Genomic DNA, 20000 nt, shown 5'->3' with positions numbered 1-20000 from the left:
CTGTGGTTTAGAACTGGTGAAGAACTGCCCAGAACAATTGACAGGTAACATATGCAATACACTCATTTTGCTTTGAAGCCATAATTTTTTTATTTATGGCACAGTTTTGCATCATTGTTGTAGTTAAAATTTTTCCTTGGTTAAAACTTTTTCACACTAGTTTTTTTACTTTCCTTGATGTCTTCTAAACATTATCGTAATCTGAAACAAAGGAAAGTTAGAAAAATTTAAACCAAGGGAAAATGTTAACTGTACGGCAGAGTATTGATAATGTGCGAGCTAGCCATTTTAAAATGGGTGCTTAGACTTTATAATGACAGTTTATCAGCACTATTTGAAATGGGTGCTTAGACTTAAACGCGAAATTTTCATGGCTCGCAGATTGTCCAGCCGTTAATTATACAACACAGTGACAGAGCTAGGACTTGACCCATGAATGTAGGGCCCACAGTCTACGGCACTAACTATAACACCAGCATGCCTCCACGTCATGATGAAAGGCCTCCACAAACTATTGTAAAGCTGTTTGAGTCTTCTTCCATGGACTAAAGTGACTTAATTCTACAGTACATGTAATTACCTTCATATCATTATTGTGACGAGCATCATCCTTAGTATAGATTTAACTTGGAGCAGTAGTTCATGCAAAAAGAAGCAGTGTTAGTCATTATTTTATTGACACAGAATAATGTCTTACATTACAGGGAACAACATTTGTCTGGTGGAGATGTAAGTTAAAGGCTGTGCTCAATGAGGTTGATTTTGAAGTGTCTTGGTAGAGCTTTTAAATCGCAATGATACTGTGATGTAACTATTTCTGATTGCTGAAACATTTGAGATCAATCAGAGGCATAAGTTGGGTTCCATTGAAAGAGAAATTATCTGTTAAACCAAGATTAAGGGACTCTTTCACCCCTGAAGAGTCCCCCACTGACAAGTATATTTCGTCCAGCTGTTAGACAAAGAAAAACCTTCTAGGATCACTCTTTTGGATGGAAAGTCAAGTCCAAAAGTCAAGTCAAGTCAAGCTTTGAAAAAATGATCACCAGCTAGTTTAAATGATACTTTTGTGCAGTTAGATACAGTTCAACAAAATTTATAACAAAGAGGTTTGGCTGTCAAAGGCTGATTTATCAGTTGTGAGCTGAAGAAGAACTGATATCCACTTAGGAAAATGCTTGCATGGTTGCTTAGTCACAAAGCACCAATCATTGGAGATCTTGCCAGCCATTTTGTTCCCTTTATATTCATTTGACTTGTTTCCTTTTTTCTCTGCCTATTTCCACTGCTTGTAAGTTTGGTGAATAATTCAATGTCTAGCATGGGTGCTCATGGCTGGGTCGGGAACCACCAGTTACAACCGCATTTAACAGTAGGGGTTGGCTAGGTAACCAACAGTGGAAGCCCTTCTTGGAAGTTTTCAGTTTTGAAGGGTGGACTTTTTCACCAGATCATGGAAAATTCTGAGAATTACCATCTTATTAGGAAGTTTTGTTCTTGATTTTGTCTTGATCTTACTGTAGTGTGTTTTTGTTTTTTGGGGGTAGCTGTTATTACCCTTAGAAAGCTATTTTGTGTTATAGTGATCACAGAAAAACTCTCTTGTTTGAATCAGAAACTTATCGTGTTGTATTATTTTTTATTTTGCAAACAGAATGGGATGCCAAAACAGAAGAGGTTAGCTCGTTTCTGTTGCTTTGTTGAGGTTACAGCTAAGAGTTAAAGATCTTATCTTGACATGAAACATAGGCATGTTTTTCAAAAGTCTAAGTTTTGAAACTGCCATCCACTTTTTTGATTGTATCCACTTTTTTAAATTGTATTTTAACATGTTTCCATGACAACAAAAAGGAAAATGATTGCAGAGTTTGATTACTTACATTGTAAAACCTCTCCATTCTTAAGATGCTTAGGTAATTTTGAGACCAAAACAAGGCTTAAAAGTTTCAGGACTTAAAAAACAGGCCTCATGAAACAACATGAATTTAGAGTAAATAAGTATAATTGTAAGATGGTGGGGCCTAGAGGACTTCTAAAAGCTAACTATTACCATTTGTAGATTTTATTACAAAAGCAGCACTTTCTCTTCGTAATAATTATTACTGGTACACGTAAGTGAAGTACGATCGTCTTGGTGAGTGTAGTCCTGAGAAGAACTGTTCAGGATGACATTCACTGTGGTCTGGACAACCTGAGGGGAAGCCACCTTCCCAAGTCACTTCAGTTCAGGTTTCTGAAATGTCAGTCAATCTGTCATCTAAACAATCCTTCTCAGGACTATACTCATTGGGACAATCGTACTTTGCTTAGTTAGTTTATGAGTTCAAACTACATGTACAAGTATTTACGACTTTCTCTCGAGTTTCAAAGAACCTGAGTGAGTCCAGGCAGAGCTGATCCCACAGCTCCTTGCATGGTACTGTAATCTGATGCTCAAGCAACTGAGCCAACTTGTTGGCTGCTGTAGCAGATAATCCCACAGAGCTGCATGTACCTCTAGGGGTACCTCAAGACTTTAGATCTGGCATCCTTGAACTTATTGCAATGTTTTATAGGAGAAGTCATGTTTCCTTGTTCCTCTCTTTAGTGCCAGTGAAATGTTCCTTGATAAACCTGTACCTTCAAAAAACCTTGGAAGAGCAGAGACTATGAAAGAGTTTAGGCAAACTGTACATGTAAGTGTTAAGAGCTGTTAACATTCAGCTATTTTACCCTTTTTTATGCTGTCATATAAAGTAAAGTAAAGGGACCACATTTAATGTTGATAACTCGTAACAGTAATTAAACTGACAAATCCGAGGTCAACCGTGCGCTCATTTTACTCCCCCGTCTCCATCATTGCTCCGGTTTACAGGTATTTGAGACTACTTAAGCTAAGCTGAAAGGAAAAAAGTCGAAACAAGGATGTGAGATCTGGAAATATTAAACTCAGGACCTCTTGCACCAAGGCCGCACACTAACTGACTGTGCCATCCTTGCTCCTGTCAATGTCATATCAGAGGAGGACTTTGAAGAAAAAAGCTAATATTGCACAGTTCAGAGATTCCATTAGGTCATTGCCCCTAAAACAAAATTAACAGTTATTGGAACACTGTTTTTGAATAGTTACCATCATTGAGGAGTTAAATCATGTGGCTGTAGCCAGACCAGATTCAATTTTTGCAGTTCTCTCTTCATGGTGAAAGGCTTCACCTATTGACAACTGAACCACCATGGACCACCCCCAGTGACGAGAAAAATCGTCTGGCATTAGACAGAGTAAAATCTCACTTCCAGGAGTCAATGGGTTAATGGAAACGTTTTCATGAATCTCTGTGAGCAAGTTTAAATTTTGCACTAGTCAAGAACCTTTTCTCTCCCAAATGAGAAACTGGACAACTTTAATTAAAAGTACTATTATTTTACCTTGTGATTGTTTCCTTCATATGTCAGTTTCCTCTTGGTTGATGGTATTTGAAAAGACCTTTATTGGTAAATGAGGCATTATGTATGTTTCTTTGTGTAAGTGAAAGGGGCCTCCAACCTGCTAAACAGTTAATATACATGTATCTTTCATCTTGAAAACAGAAATATTTATTAGACAGTTAAATTGATAACACTTTGAACTACTTTGCGCTTTATTAGAGGGAATTTGTACCATATGGAAAGAAAAAGAGAATATCAACGTAAGTGACATGTGGCTACAGTTTGCACCCATGACCACCCCTTTGTAGACTGCTGCCTTTTCCAATATTAGGCTAACCAGGTTCAATAGAGGTTTTGCTCGGCAGCCATGTTGCATGGCAGGAAGAATAGGTTCTTTTTCCTCTCGGAACAAATGTTCTTTCTAATGCAAAACATTTTCATTGTTCCTGCCATGCAACTTGGCTGCTGTGCAAAACCTCTATATTATGCTAACCAGGTGCTTCCAGCTCTAAAAGCTGGAAGCAAAAAAGCTTCAACCAATTAAGCTATATGTCTAGTCCCTGTCCTCTTTCAATTTGTATTCTAAAAATTACAACCCTTGTATGATTTCTCTTGAATTTTTTTGGCTGTATCTGTTTATTTGATAAACTCGTAATTTATGTTGTTTTTGTTTGTCCTTAGTGGGGACAGCTTTCTACATGTAAGGTAAGATGTACTCATTTATTCTTCACCACACTTTGTTGAGAAGTCTTTACTAAGTTTTCCTTTGGCTGAGATTGGAATGCTTCATACCTCAGCTGGAGTTGGAATTTCTGGGATGCATTTTAAATGATGTAATCTTCATTTGAAAGACTTTGCACTTTTTGGACTGGCTTTAAAATAGAAGAGGCTTTGCCTGAAAATAGCTGTAGGGGTTCTACACAAGGACCAAGGTGTTCTTCAAATAATGAAGTAAAACGTTAAGGCACAGTCTGTCAAAGTACACAGTGCCATGCTGGCTTTAATCATTGTCATCTAAAAAAAAAAGCATGAGTGTGGTAAAACGTAATGGTAATTGCTGGGTTTTTCTTTATTAATTTGTTCTAGACTGTATGCAAAAATGTGGACAGCAGTAAATTGTTATTTTGTCTTTATGCTAATTTCCCAACTAGTCTTAAGAGAATGAGTGAACTTTAAAAGAAATTTTGCCCTTGTACATGTAGGTCTAACTAGAATTTATGCATTCAATGTATTGTAATTAAACTGTAAAATGTTACTCTGAAATTCGGTGATCTTTTATTATCTTTTCTCCTTTAGAAGTGTGGATTCTCCTTCAATGGACCCACTCTCTGAAGATGGTATGTCTATTCAATAAAAGGGTTTAGTTTATAAAGAAACTGAGGTGGTGCATCGGTGGGAAAGTGAAACACAGGAATGGGTTTGTCAACACCATGTAGGTTGATATTGTAAGTTAACTATGGCATGTTCTTAGTGTCAAAATTGAAACGTAGAATTCAAACGTTCAGCAATTCAGCAATTCGGATATTCAATTCGCATCAAACATCACAGGTCATTGTTTTACCAATCCAGAAAGGATCCTAAACATTCATTAAAGCTAACTTTAGGCCTAATTGAATTGAATTACTGAATATCACCAAATTGACTATTTGAATTGTTGAATTGAAGGGTGAATTTATAAATGGAATGTTTGAATTGCCGAATGTACGTTTGAATTTTGACATTACCGAGTAAAACTCGCCATAGTCTACCACTATAGAGAAATTTGGAAGCTGCTGATTCAAGCGTTAGCCCTTTGTCAGTGTGAAAGGGCTACAGCTTGAAAGGTAAAATTTTTCTATGGTGGTCATTTTATCATAACCCATTTCTCCACTCAATTTAGACACTGAGTGCAAATAAATGTAAGCAGCAACATTTCCTTTATGGTGGACAAGAATCAAATGAAATGTAATGAAACTAATACTTACATGTATTTTATTGAAACTTATATTCACAAAGTCATTTACAGCAACAATAATTATGGGCTATGTGAGTAAATTTCATCCTTAAAAGGCCCCTGTTCACCAAAAATACTGTCCTCTTCTGTTTGAATTTGCTGTGCCATTAAATAGAGTATTATGAGTGGTTGGTGCTTCAATGTGATTGAAGTTTGTAGGGTGAAGATGCCTCTTTAAATAAATGTTCAGTTTTTTGAACATCATATGCACAGAATTAAAAAAATGTTGCTTAGGAATTGGTTTCAAAATTTGCATTGCAATTTTGAAGTTTTTGTGCATTTCAAAAAATTTTTTTAAAAGAATCCCCAATCTATATGGTGTTTCTATACGGTGGCCATGTTGGTGTCCCGAACTAATCCTCCGGGAATTGATCTCTTTTATCATGCAAATGTTTTCATTTGTTTCTGTGGAAAAACAAGGCTACTGATCATGTGATTGAAAACACTCTATTGAAAAGCTTATTTATAAAAAGCATGCATGTTTTCAAGACAAACAAGTTTGGGGGAAGGTTATATTATATTTCATGCACTCATACATGTAATCTCTTTTTTTCTTCATATCACCAGAAGAAGAGCTGGTAAGTTTCAAATGTTTTGATTATTTTTGTATCTCAGACACTAGCTTTCAAACAGTCTTAAAAAGGTGGGTACAAAAGTCAGACCGGATCCACTCTGATCGCTCACCTCAGATCAACGAAAAAATGATAACGTCTCGAGAAACCCCTAGCCCTAATCTTTAAGCTAACCTTGGTAAAATCAGCACAAACATCAAACGATCTGAGTTGATCCTGTCCAACTTTTGTACCTGCCAGTCTTAAAATTAACGTGATATTACAAGAACAACAACGAAACAAAAAAACAGTGATACAAAAAAGAGACAGTGCTTTTGTTGAAAAGATGCTTTTTTTAAAGGGGGCTTAAGGATGTGCGAAAATAGTTGAAGTTATCTGAACCAGAGTTGATCCCTTGACCCTACAGTGATAGTTGGTAGTTTGGTGGCTCTTCCACTGAGCTTCTGATGTATTGTAGCTAGGCCATTAAATTACAGGCCCCAGTTGTTCAAGAGGTGTATGATCCACCTTTTGAACAACCTTTTGAATCACTATCCACTGGATAGGGCAATTGGTTTTGTTATGACTTATCCACTGGGTACTGACTTACCTTGCTGGATAGTACCATCCGTCGTTTGAATTACTGGGGCCAGGGGCGTAGGTGCAGGTTAATCTTTTCCAGTTAGGGTAGTGACAGAAGAGTGCACATTCTTTCTTTGTAAACCCCACACTTGCTTTCTGTTGTAACCTCGTTGTTCCTCTGTAATGTTGAGATGTCTGTATTGTAGTGTAAGTTTGGTTTTGCAACATTTTTTACTCTATTTTGTAGGATCCAGACATGAATGTCGATGCCCAACCTCCACCTTGGCAACAAATTGTTGATAAAAAGGTAATTTCTCTCAGATTGTATGTGTGCTATGATTTGCTGATTATTTTCTTTTGTGGGCAGTATTCTTTGATATGCCTTGTTAAAATAATTGAAAAGTTAGTTTTTTGTTGCTTGATTAAGAGATCTAGAGATGTAATAAATATCTAACCTTGTTTTGTTTTCTTGTACCGCAAGTTATGGTTGCTTTTTTCCCTGCTCAATTTAGTAGGCCATAACAGTGCATCCCTCAATCATAGGTAGCAAAATATACTTATCTCACAAGGATTAAACAACTGAAAGCAATAATATAATTATTCTACACCTTTCTGGTCTGAAATGCAAGGAGTGGTACTAGGACTTATAATTATTAATGTTTTATTAGGTTATTAAAAAGCTTAGAACAAAAGAAATCAAGCGTCAAGAATTCATTCATGGTGAGACACTTCTATTATTATGCATTGGAATCATTCAAAAAAGGATTGTTTTAAAGACCTTAGAACTCTGTTTTAGTTTTCCTTGTTTTGAAAGAAATAGAATAAAACCAAAAAGATTTGCGGATGGACAATACAGGACAAGATTGAAACAGATTACATTTTGTGTAATCTTGAAAATAGTCGGCCCATAGTTTTTCAAGTTTATCACAACTCGCCAGGATAAAGGTCGTTTTTCCTCAGAATCATCTTGTTTGTGATGTAAAAAATAATTTCAGTGATAAAGGAATTCTATGTTTTTTTTTTTTTAATTCAAAACTTTTGCTTCACCAAAGATTTCCCCAAAACATCCCAATATGCTGCCCCATTAATGAATTTCACTTAAGAAAATAACATGAAGTTAGTGCTGACCTTGCCTGGAACAACTTTTCCTTGACCATAAAAACAGCGGTGTGGTATCCTTAAGAAAAATGAGATCCAACCTTTGTCTCATACCCAACTTCCACCAAAAACGATTCTTTCATTTTTTTAGCTTGAGATGTGGTTTGTTCATATGTTCTTGTCTTCTTTCCCCTTACGTTTTAGAACTTATTCATACTGAAAGAACACACGTTAGGACTTTGAAAGTATTGAGCAAGGTAGGTACTACTCAAACAGAACTTGCACACCTTAAACAATAAAAGTGGATTTATAACATTATTTCCCTTGTGGTGGTTTTTCAGAACTCGAGTATTTATCAGTGTATAATTAGTTGTCTATACCCTACGATTTCAGTACGAGAAGGAGTGACCTTGCTAAATGTCAAGGAAGGCTCTTCTTTAGATCTCCAACCTTTGACTTGTTGCTTTTAAGGTGGCCATCCAAGAGGCTCTACCAGATTGTTCTACATGTATTTGTATTATCATGCAGTCAATCTCATTAGCAAATAAAATGTCCAAATAGAATAAGAACAGAACAAATGCAGGCCCTTTCGATGACAGTGCTGTATGGCTGTTCTCGAAAGTGCCAAAAATTTTTCGGACCCGAAAAGCCATTTGTGAACCTGTCAACCGCTTGTTTAGGAAAGGCGATATTTTAACATGTTTTCAAGGTAACAAAAAGCAAACTGATTGTGAAGTTTGACGACTGAAATCCTCTTCATTCTTGATATACAGAGGGAATTATGACACGCGAAAATGGCCCGTAAAGTTTTGGGACTTTCAAGAAATGGGCCCCTGGGGCCTGGGGCCTGTTTCTTAGAAGTCACAAAACCTTTTCGGGCTCGAAAAAGCAATATTATTCATGAAACTAAGATCCCCTTAACCTGAAAAGCTGCTTTTTGCACAGGTTTCCAAGGCCAGGAAAGTAAAAGTAACTGTAAAGTTTCATGTCTAGAAAGGTTTTCGTTTGAAAGATACAGAAGGATTTACTAGTAGATCACCCAAATTTCGGGACTTTCGAGAAATATATAGGCCTCTAATCTAGCGATTTGCTTTGTTCTTAGGTGTTTTACAAACCAATGTTGAAAATGAGTGTGATGTCCAAACAACAGATTAATCAACTTTTTCCAAACTTAGATGCACTGATTAAAATTCATGGTAAGTGAGGTTTTTGGTGTTTTTTTTTTTTTTTTTTTTTTGAGGGGGGGGGGGGGGTTAATTTGTTCCAGACTGTCTTCCAGCATCTTTCTCTTTAAAGGTATTTTGATTGTTTTAGACAAACAGAGGGTGTGTTTGATTGACTGGAGTATAAATGGAATAGAAGTTAGAAATCCTTCTCTTTTACAGAGATCCATATTAAAATTGTCAAACACCTGCTAAAGTGCTATTTTTAAAATACTTTTATTATGTTGCTTCAAACGCCAGACATCGTTTGAAATCACCACTCCACATATTCTTATTCCGGAACAGGGTCAATCGAATGCACCCTAAATCAGTAACGATCTTTGATTTGGTTACCCCATCCACAGTGGAAAGGATGTCTTTGCCCGTTTTGGGAACACTGATTTTAGATTTCTTGTATGTTTTTTTTCAGTTTCTCTTATGGAGAGCATGATAAAAAGACAGAAGGAATCAGAGGAAGTTATAACCTGCATAGGGGATGTCATGCTTGATAGGGTAAGATGCTGGCAACTTTTCACAGCTTACAGAATTTACTTTTTAGAATGTCATCCCTGTTATGACATCCTCCTTCAAAGTTGCTACGCCACATCATTTTAGGGTTTTTTGGGGAGATCTTCAGTTAATCATGAGTTTAAAACTCGAAATGGCAATGTGGAATTCCTTTACTGATGAATTATTGTTACATCACAAACAAGATGATTTTGAACAGAAAAACGACCTTTATCCAGGCGATTTGCCATTTAACTTGAAAAACGTTGGGCACACTTTTTTAAAGATTACCCAAATGCAATCCGCTTCAATCTTGTCCATTTGTGTCCATCCATGCTTCTCTTTCCTTTTGCTGTATTTCTTTTATGTTGTTCAACAGTTTTAAGTGGTTATTGCAATGTTTCATCCTCCTTTTTGGGCATTTTCAGTATTTGGGTGTCACGAAATTACATCATTTTGCGTGACATGGCCTCTTTAAAGGCCCACCTTCAAATCGACAGGCATTGCGTGCCGTGGAACAATTTTCTCATAGGAGGATCGATAAGCAAATTTAACGACGATTAAATGTGGTGATTTTTCATCGTTTTATGAGGTTATTCCAACAAGGCAAACATCTTTTTTGTAAGCACTATGAAAGCTTATAATAATAGAAGTTTTTAAAAGTTTACAGCACCTTTTACCAACTTGAACATTGTGAAGTTCAAATTCCATTCAACAGTTTAGGGTTTTTGTCTGCTGTCAATCAGTGTGGAAAGACGAGTTTCTGGATCACAGTGGTCGTTGTAATTGGGTTATTCCCATCCACCTTGTCCATTTCTTTTTATAATGGTCTGCCGCCTGTAGCTGCCAACATGATTGACAGGAGCAAAACTGCTGGTGTGCAGTAATGTGATATAGGAGAACTTAACTAATGGTATACATTACAGACATTACAGCAGGGAGCAAGAATGCAAATTAATCATTAATTTGTTCACTGTAATTCATGTAATTTGCTAATTTAAGTTGTAAGCCCAAAAAGCCAGAGTTCTTAAGATAGATATTGTACATGTACATGACTAAATCTTTTGGGAATAAAATCCCACGGGAGAGCATACCTTGAGGTCAACTGCTACTGCCTGCAGGTAGGGTTATTGTTACTGCCACAGCTGCTGCTACTTCTATCTGAGAGATATTTGAGAAGCTACTCTTGAGTTCTTATACATTTGCCTTCTACTGTATGCTACTGATTTTCGAAATGTTTTTTTCTCGTGTTCCCTTTGCAGTTTGATGGGGAACCTGGTGAAATAGCCAAGGATGCCTGTGCTGAATTCTGTAAAAATCAAAAACTAGCCCTCGAGCAGCTTAAGGTATGTAATTTGGCAAATGAAGCCAAAAAACGAGAGAGAGAGAAATGATCCTCGCAATTAACTGGACAATTTTGAGCAATATTATTGTCTCTTGTAGTCACCGGGAAAATTCAGGTGGCTCCAACGGGATTCGAACCCATGCCCTTTGCGATGGTGGTGCAGTGCTCCATCAACTGAGCTATGAAGCCACTCAGTTGGGAACAGGTCAATTTTGTTGGGTTCATGTGTTACCATTTCTTTCAAATAAAGCTAAGTTGTGTGACAAGTCAAACCACGTTAAAGGTTATGTTCCCAACATAACAAGAGTCCTCAAGGCTTAAAGTGCACCCAACCCCAAAATATTTTTTTCGCTAAAATGAATCTTTGCAACTGTTCGAAACGCATTGCGGCCATTTTTTCAATTGTCTAACAAATCTTGTCATTTTATAGGTTTCGAAAGTTGCGAAAATCCAAGCATCTTTTGTTCACGACCGAGTCAGAAGGGGAGTGGGTCTATTACGGATTTGTCGGCACAAAATACTTTGCATGCATTTTTACAAAGAGTTAATGATATGTAAATCAGTTTGTGACGTCAAAACAGGAATAGACCCACTTCCCTTCTGACTCGGTCGTGAAAAAAAGATGCTTGGATTTTCGCAACTTTCGAAGCCTATAAAATGCCAGGATTTGTTAGAAAAATGCAAAAATGGCCGCAATGCGTTTCGAACAGTTGCAAAGATTCATTTTTGGAAAAAAAAATATTTTGGGGTTAGGTGCACTTTAATCCAGGACAATGTCACGAGCCTGATAAAGCTGAAGAACCGAGTGGGCAAACCAAGGGAGGGGACTAGATGGGGCTGTTACCCATTCTTACTGACCCCATTTTGTCCCCTCCAGATTCCCTGTGGGTACCCTGCCTGTAAAGCGAATCAGGAACACTGAACTTGGCCCAGCTGACCCAAATCATCAGCTGCCCGCCAAATCTATGTTACTGGAACATCACCTTGTCAGTTTTGACAGCTAACATTATGGTGTTAATGGTTTTGATTTGTTACAGCATCGTCGAAGAAAAGACCTTAAACTGGAACAATTTATTACTGTAAGTACTTTCCTTTCAAATCAAGCGCATTGTAACTAATGCATATGGGGACATTTGCCGAACGATGTGGAAGGTGGATGCATACTTTTTTCAATTTAAACTTTCGTTACAAAAGAGTCAAAACTGCAAAATCAAAAAGACTTCATTTAAACACTTTGTTTAACGTAAAATGTATTTAAAATATTGAAGTCAGGGTCACCTCAATTATCTTTGATACTTGTCAATCAATACTATTGCTGTTGTCTGTCATTAGAGTTGTGAAAATGATCCTCTCTGTCGGCGGTTACGGCTGCAAGATATAATTTCCTCAAGCTATCAAAGATTAACGAAATACCCATTATTACTGGAAGGCATACAGAAAAATACCCCAAGTAAGTTGCACAATTTTTAATATCTTACGCAAAAATACCTGAATGAAATAAAAAATAAATTTATATTTGAAGTGTGGGTTTTAGAGGAAATGGAAAAGTGATCCTCGCACGTAGAGCAAGTTTCAATCAAGTATCGTGAAATCAAAACCAAAGTAATTACTTTGGCTAATCAAAAAGGACGGAGACAATCCAGTAAACCAATCAAAACTCGAAGTAATTATTCGTAGCCGACACAAAGCGCAGGAAAATGTGCACGCGTAAGCCACGATTGGTTTTGGTTTCACTTCTGATTGGTTGGAAAAGTGGCGCGAAAACTTTGAGCCAATCACTGAGTGAAGTAATGCAAAACCAAAGTAATTCGCTAATTACTTTCGACACTCAATTGAAAACCGCTCTATCTGGATACAGACACGTGAATAATTTTGGTGACTTCAACTGGATTGTCCAGATACATGCAAGGATCACTTCTCCATTTGTACAAAAATAACTGTAGGTTGTTGGAACCTTTTACAAAACCAATGCAATCCTTAGTCCAGTTTTTTAATATGTTAAGCATATTTAGGTGATATATTTGTGATAAATGACAACAACATCAGGAACTTGTGAGTTTTCAAAGGACTCGCTTTGGTACTGAGGTATGAAAACACTTGATGAGGTACCAAAGCTTGCTCCCATGGGTCATACATGATGCAGCTATTACGACGGCTCTTCTAATTGATTCAGAAAGCAATAAACACAAAGAGGTATACAACGGCAACAAAGAGGCCTAATCCTAAACACAATAGAGCTGCATCCTTTACTAGACCCGGTCCAAGGAATTAGAGGCTGTAATGAGCTGCATGTTATTTGTTCCTGTGGTGGAAGTCATCCATTGAAGAAACAAACTCCGAGACCAATTTCAAAAGCCTCGTGAACTTTTATTAAGGATCTGAACTCCTGCTGCAGAGTCCACTTCTTGTTATTTGTGCAACTGCTGATTCATTTCGAAATTATCCATTAACTAAGTAATTAACGAAATAGGGATCTTGGGGTGAAATCAGAAGCCCTTACCAAGAGTCCAGGAGTCTACAGCTCCAATACTAGGTCTACGTAACGGCACTTTCACAGCTCGTTATTTTTTTACCACAATTGCTTGTATTCTCGCAATCTGATTGGCTGATTTGCCGTTGTCGATGAGAGTCTAGACTAACGCTGTACGCGTCATGCTCGCGTCAATTTGTCATGCAATGCAGCAGCCAATCAGGAACGCGCGTTGTGGGAAACAAACCAATCACATTGCGAGAAAGTTATAGAAAACGCTTGCTCTTTTTCTGTGTTTCATGATTTTGGTCACGCTCTGAAATAAAAACTTTCTTTGGCGTTGAATATTGTGGTAAAAAACAAATCGAAAGTGGTTCAGCGTTGTCTGTACTCTTATCGACAACGATATTCGTCATCACAGTGGTCAAAATGTGGTGTGGTCTCACGAGGCGTAGACGAGTTCTTAAATAAGATTTGGCTTGCACGAGCGACCATTCTCAATCCCATGGGTTATGATTTTTCATGCAAGACTTTGATTGGCTGGAAAGGGGTCTGGTTTCGCGGGAAAATCCGTTCAACAAATACAATGAAGTTGTACGCTCCTTGTCATTCACCTTATTCCAAAATGGCCGGCATTTTAGTATTTTTTTGTTTCCATGGAAATTGGCCCTTATGGCCTCGTTTTCAAACGTAAAATTCAAAAGAAGTTTTAACCTTGAACGAGGCCATAAGGGCAAATTTGCATGGAAACAAAAGTGTACTGAAATGGCGGCCATTTTGGAATAAGGTGTATGGGCTCCTGGTGAAATAAAATTATATTGGAGACCTTCAGATTGGTGTACGAGGACAACTTCGGGTACGAGTTCTCAGTTCTGAGCACGCGCATTTCGAAAAATGTCGTTTTTTAACTGTAATGCGCGTGCCCAGTACGGAAAAATCACACTCGATGTCGTTCCCGTACTCCAATCTGAAGGTCGCTATTATACAATGTATGTACAGTGTAAGTATATGAAGTAACTAATTAAGGAGCGTGCTCAGAAATAGTGGTATCATCCACTTATTTCCTAGTAGGGACGGTTGGGATCCTCAGGGTGTTGATGATGAGTAGAAACAACCAGGGACCTAATTTTGTTCCTTGGGGAACTACCGCAGGCATCGACCCCCAGTCTGAGTAACAGGATGAGGAGAGCTTTACGCGCTGTAAACAGTAAACAGTTAATTGCTTTACCTCCGAATTTTTCTTCTAAATTGAGCAAAATCCCCTTGATGTATTCCTTTTGAAGGTTTTACGTTACAATGCACTACAAAGTGTCCTCTGTTTATTAAGTGCTGTTTTGAGTGAAATTCCCTTTGTTTTGAACTTAAGGCTCTCATCTGGACAATAAAGACATCGAGAGGGCAATGGAGTGCACCAAGGTAAGGATTATTCAGTTCACTACCGGTCAGCATGATTTCCCTCTTTTTTACTACATTACATCAACAATTTACGCACTTTAAGTAAATCGTAAAAGGATAACTGACTAAGGATGAGAAGAGTAAGATTTACTCAAATTGGCCTAGTCCCCATCAGCGTCAGAAAAGTGTCTATTTTCTAACTAGGTTTTGTGTAATGTTTAAAAAATGAGTAGGAGTGTTTTATTGGTTTTTGACCCGATAAAACACGTGCTGCGAGTTTTTTGAACGGCTTAAAAGACATTCCACAAAGAGCGTGTCCCTCTGGACTCAAAACAATGGTTCAAATTGTGAGAGGTGAATATTAGCATACAAGAAAAACAAGCTATGCCTTATTAGTATTCTTTATATAAAGAATACTAACGAGGAGTGTTTTATCAGCTATAAAGCTCATCCACGTGACGTTTTATCGGTGTTTTGATAGGCTGTTAAGCTCATGAAGTATTAATGAGTTTTGTAAGGGAAAATAAACACCTATGCGGATGGGCACAAACCTGATAATAAATGATAATAAATAATTTATTATATTTAATATAGCGCTTTAACTATTAAAATATTCTCAAGCGCTTTATAATATGTACAGGAAAAAATATATATACAATAAATAAAGCAAAAATAATAATATCAATAAGAATATAAAATTACAAATTAAAAACTGATACCAGATTCTTACTCTGGGATCATGGACTCCTATCCTATATTTACTTGAGACGCAAATTATTGTAGGTATATTTACTGACCCATAAATCAAACCCGGTTTTCTTTGAAACTTAAACTGTGTTAACATCAAGACATACAAAGGTTCTGTACGTGGTAGCGAGCTTAGGACGTTTTCCCTGATCATTTCTAACAACACTGGCTTTTCAATTCACAGGATTTATTAGCTTTTGTGAATCAAAGTGTAAAGGATTGTGAAAATCAACAGGTAATTTTATCTTTCCAGGTTAAGGAATTAGCCACTTGGAATACACTTATTTGCTCTCAATATAGCCCTACATTGAAGGCCATTTGCGATATCTAATTTGTAAGCAGTATCTTTATACACCAATTGTCGATGTTCGGGAGTTTTTTTGTATCTATTGGTCAGTGTATAGAACTTGAAAGTTAAGACAGATCTTACAACTTCCCTTTAACCAGGGAAGACAATGAACATTTGTGTTATTAAAGAATGCTTTTTGCATTAAGTGGCACTGAGCACGGTATATTCACATCTTTCCCCTTGTATTTATTAAGTATAAAGGATTGACTTGTTCTTTTCCTCTTTTACGCTTGGTGCACTTTTTTACGGGGAACTTGGAAAGCATTATGTTTTATGGACCCTCAACTTCTGATGTTTCCTTGTACCATAATAGAGCTGTTTCCCTCTGCTCCAATAAATAAGTAAGAGAGAAATATCTAGAGCGGAGGTTTTGCTCCATATACAGCCTGGCGGTTGTTATGACTTAAAATGGAATGCCTGTCCGTCAGAACGTAACTTGGGTAACCATTAGACGCGAGATACCAATGCTCACAACAGATTAATTAGTAGTAAAATGGCATCGGTAATTTTTTTCAATTCTCATCTTAAGGTTGAGATTGCTATGTGTTGCATATCCTAGTGAAATTGACTTAAAATTCTCTGTTACAGAGACTAGCCGACTTTCAAAGAAAAATCGACAGAAGGACTCTTGAGAACACAAATAACAAAACAATGGAAGAGTTTAAGGTGAGAGTTATGTCTTTGTCAAGCATAAGTAGTTCTTTTGCATGTTCTTACACTCAGCTATTTTAGCTGCTTGAAACATGGTTAATCTAGGGACTGGTTATGAAACCCTGGGAATTTCAAAAGCAGGAACAATACAGTCGCAATTAGATGTTGAACCGACCGTGACCCTGCACAATCTTTTGTTTTTGGTTCGCAAGTTAATTTCGAATAAATTAGTCGAAGCTTTTGATTGGTTATCCTGCCGAAAAAAGTGTGTTTTTGCCGGGTTTTGTACAGGGTCAAGGCCAAAAAAGCGAACAAAAACATGAAACAAAGAAACTTGTCGAGTTTCATAACCAGCCTACATCTATTAACTATGCTTGAAAGAAAAGCTCCTTCAAAAGAAATGCCTAGAAAAGGTAGCGAGGCTTGTATGCCGATTTAGATAAAGGCCATCAAGTGTCCACTTGACTTTCTCAACTTTAACCGGAAGCACGTGACCTTGAAGCGTGTAACTTTCAACTCTTTTCCTTGCACAAAGTTGGGGATTTTAGGACACCAATTTTATGCCCAAATATGGACAAAAATAAGATCGAGGCTGCACGCGCGGGAAAATGCACGAGCTACATTACATCCAAATAAGGAAGTCTTTAAACTAACAAACCCCAGCTTTGAACCAGAGTTAAACGACTCAAGTTCATGAGTTTCTGCTTTAACATAGCTTGTGTTAAAGCCCCATTTACACTAGCAAGTTTTCCTTGACAGGTTTTCCTTGGCAGTGTAAATGGAAAAACTTGCCAAGGAAAAACTTGTCAAGGACGATATTTGCTAGTGTAAATTACTTGTCAAGTGCACTTGTCAAGGAAAACTTGTCATATTTTCCATTTACAATACCAAGGAAGACTTGTCAAGTAAAAACTTTCTCAAGGAAAACTTGCAAGTGTGTACAGTCGTCACGTTTTCCTTGACAAGTCTGCTTGTCAAGGAAAACTTGCTAGTGTAAATGAGGCTTTAGAAATGTAGGTATTGGACGTCACGAAGTAAACTTCGCTGACGTTAAAGTGGTACCATGATCAAAAAATCAAATCTTTGTTTTCTTGGATTTCAAAACCATGTTAACTAAACACTACGTGACCCAAGTTTTAAGGCTTAATTTCAAAGACACTTGTTTATTTTAACTGGAATTTTACTATTTAATAGTCCGCCATTACTAACTTTAAAATCTTAAGAGAGCTGGATCGAGGAGAAAATGACGTCAAAGACCCACCAGTTTAAGAATTCCATGCGTTTGTACGCGACTTAATTAATATGCAGAACGGGAGTTTCGGGCATTTAGATTTTTTAACTCGTGTTTTGCATACGTAGAATAAACTGCGTTTACACGCTGAAATTTTAAGCTATTGGGTGAATGACGTCACTTTTTCTTAGATCCAACTCGCTCAGGTCCAGTTGTGAACGTGAGTAATGGCGGGCCGTGAAATCCAAAACTTACACTCAAAGTAAACAGCTTTTTGATAAAATCAAGGCTCAAACGTTTGCCAGGCAGGTGTTAAGCAAACACACTTTCAAAATATGAAGAAAAAAGGGAGTGATGTATTTTTTATTATAGTACCACTTCAACTCAGTTGTAAGTGCGTTTTTCCGGGACACTTCGTCATGCTTGCCATAATGGGGCGTGCATCTCTCATTGCTTGCATTACTGGGCCTTAGTGATATTTTGGTACCATCGGTTTGACTTCCCAAAGTGAAAGAAAACTAGAAAAGTGTTCGTAATAAAAGTAATATGAAGTATATAGGAAATGCATGAGATCCGTCGGTTGCTTCAGTTGGCTGAGGATCAGACTACCGTGTGGGAGATAGCGAGTTCAGCAATACAATACAATACATACTTAATTGACCACTCCCCACAGGGGCTTCAGGGCCAGTGAAACACAATGACGACAGAACAGAACAACAACAACAACAACTGTTAAGCATCCCAACTGGCCTGAGGCAAGCAAGTTGGCTATTTACAAGTGCAGCTGACCAGTGGTCAGAACGAGTCTTGAACCCGCGAACTCCGGGTCTCACTGGGTCGCACTGCCTGCTGAGTGACTGAGGAAAAAAAAACCCGCCTTTGAAGTCTAGATAAGGACTATCAAGCGAAGTCCCAGTCTCTCGCACACTGCTTACAAAGTGTAGGACACCGATTTCCCGGTGGTCTGCCCTCGTAAAGAGCACTCTATCAGGTTGAGTTTTAGTCTGTGTGACCCTCACCGCCTAAGAGCTGAAAACTCAAATAAACTGCATTGCGTAAACATCGCAGCTGGTCTGATTGAAGTTGCATTAAAAAGTCTGTGTTCTCTTCGTAGGACTTGGATCTAACGAAAAAGAAGTTGGTATACGATGGACCTCTAACATGGAGAATAAGCAGAACGAAGTCGATCGGTGAGTGGTATGAAATGACAACTTCGGCAAGAACTTCAAACAAAAGAATTCCTTTAAAACGAGTCTTCTCTTGTATACTTTACCTTTTGGGTAATTTTGTTCTGTCACATTTAATGTCATTAAAGTATTTTTGTAAATCCTGTCGTTGAAGTGCTATATGGTTGAAGTGGTTAGCAGACTGTAGTCCCTTCTTAAGAGTTTTGTTGTTCTTTACCGAAACAAGAAACTTTGCTGATACACAACCATAAACTTAACTTCAAGATAAACATTTGTCGATTGTTCAATCTTGTTTCTGTTGTGCGGTGTCGGTGCAACAACCTCCAGTTCGATTGATAGGAATGCCGTTGAATTAAATGTGGAGAATGACTAAATGTTGTCTTCAAACCCTTGACTGTAGAAGTGTCACGTCGTTCAGTCTTTTGTAGAGGACGGAAATGAAATGTACTAAAACTGTACTACCCTGTGTAGAATGCATGAAAAACTGTGAAACGATTGTCAGTTAATAGATCCTGTGTTTTGTGGAGTTACAGTTCCATTCGTTTTGCCGTTCAGAGCTTTAACTGTGTGTAAAGCGAAACTCTTGGTGCGGAGATGTGAGAGATTTCATCCTTAACTATGGAGCAATATAATTATTCCTGGGGTTTGAAGTGCAATAATATTGTAGTTCAAGGAACAAGCGTTTATTGAACAAGTTGCCAAGATTCCATTTGTCTCTCTCTTACTCTGCTGCATTTTTTTGCAGATCTTCATGTGCTGTTGTTAGAAGACTTACTTATTCTACTTCAAAAGCAAGATGATAAGCTTGTCCTCAAATGTCTTAGCACGACTTTTACTGCCGGTTACCAAGACATGAAGGTAATTGCTGCCGCAGTGACTAATCCTGAAGTGAACGAACGAGGCAGCTCTCTAATCAGGAGGAGGACAGATTTTTCTTCGAAACGCAAGAATTTGTGGTCGAAGGCGCAAGGAGTTGTGGTTATGCGCGAATGGAGGAATTAGGTTGCGCAGTCTGATCCTCGTACCCAGAGTTTTCGTTCCTTCTAAATGTGTGAGCAAATTGCTCGTTACACGGAAGATTGGACCAGTTGCTTGCAGCCGCGTAACTTAACCCGTAAAACCGCTCTGTTTTTTGGTTTTCTGGTTCATTTTCGCTTGTTTGACGCTTCTTTTATCCGTTATAAACTTTCTTGCAGCTTCGTGAAATGCAAATAGGACTAGTTTACCTAAATAGTAGAAATGCTATCGAGGGGAAAGGAGGTTTTCAAGTATGCTTGCGAAAAAAGT

The 20000-nt window shown here is 37.7% G+C and overlaps 1 protein-coding gene across 1 annotated transcript in view; it reads left to right on the top strand.

The window, feature by feature from the left end:
- LOC138030849 (rho guanine nucleotide exchange factor 12-like) overlaps positions 1–20000 on the top strand; it is a 70335-nt gene that overhangs the window by 27977 nt on the left and 22358 nt on the right. Inside the window, exons 30-50 of the mRNA XM_068878712.1 lie at positions 12–44; positions 705–729; positions 1655–1677; positions 2588–2675; positions 3625–3665; positions 4087–4110; positions 4702–4742; positions 5966–5976; positions 6779–6838; positions 7200–7251; positions 7834–7886; positions 8732–8825; positions 9262–9344; positions 10601–10684; positions 11721–11762; positions 12016–12133; positions 14520–14569; positions 15480–15530; positions 16233–16310; positions 18641–18716; positions 19459–19571. Of these exons, the coding sequence (XP_068734813.1) occupies positions 12–44; positions 705–729; positions 1655–1677; positions 2588–2675; positions 3625–3665; positions 4087–4110; positions 4702–4742; positions 5966–5976; positions 6779–6838; positions 7200–7251; positions 7834–7886; positions 8732–8825; positions 9262–9344; positions 10601–10684; positions 11721–11762; positions 12016–12133; positions 14520–14569; positions 15480–15530; positions 16233–16310; positions 18641–18716; positions 19459–19571 (1240 nt within the window). The remainder of the gene's footprint in view (positions 1–11; positions 45–704; positions 730–1654; positions 1678–2587; positions 2676–3624; positions 3666–4086; positions 4111–4701; positions 4743–5965; positions 5977–6778; positions 6839–7199; positions 7252–7833; positions 7887–8731; positions 8826–9261; positions 9345–10600; positions 10685–11720; positions 11763–12015; positions 12134–14519; positions 14570–15479; positions 15531–16232; positions 16311–18640; positions 18717–19458; positions 19572–20000) is intronic.

The sequence above is a fragment of the Montipora capricornis genome, chromosome 13 (genome assembly GCF_036669925.1).
Source record: "Montipora capricornis isolate CH-2021 chromosome 13, ASM3666992v2, whole genome shotgun sequence".
Taxonomy (NCBI): Eukaryota; Metazoa; Cnidaria; class Anthozoa; order Scleractinia; family Acroporidae; genus Montipora; species Montipora capricornis.
The sequence above is the reverse complement of the archived record's forward strand: the minus strand, read 5'-3'. Positions and strand labels throughout refer to the sequence as shown.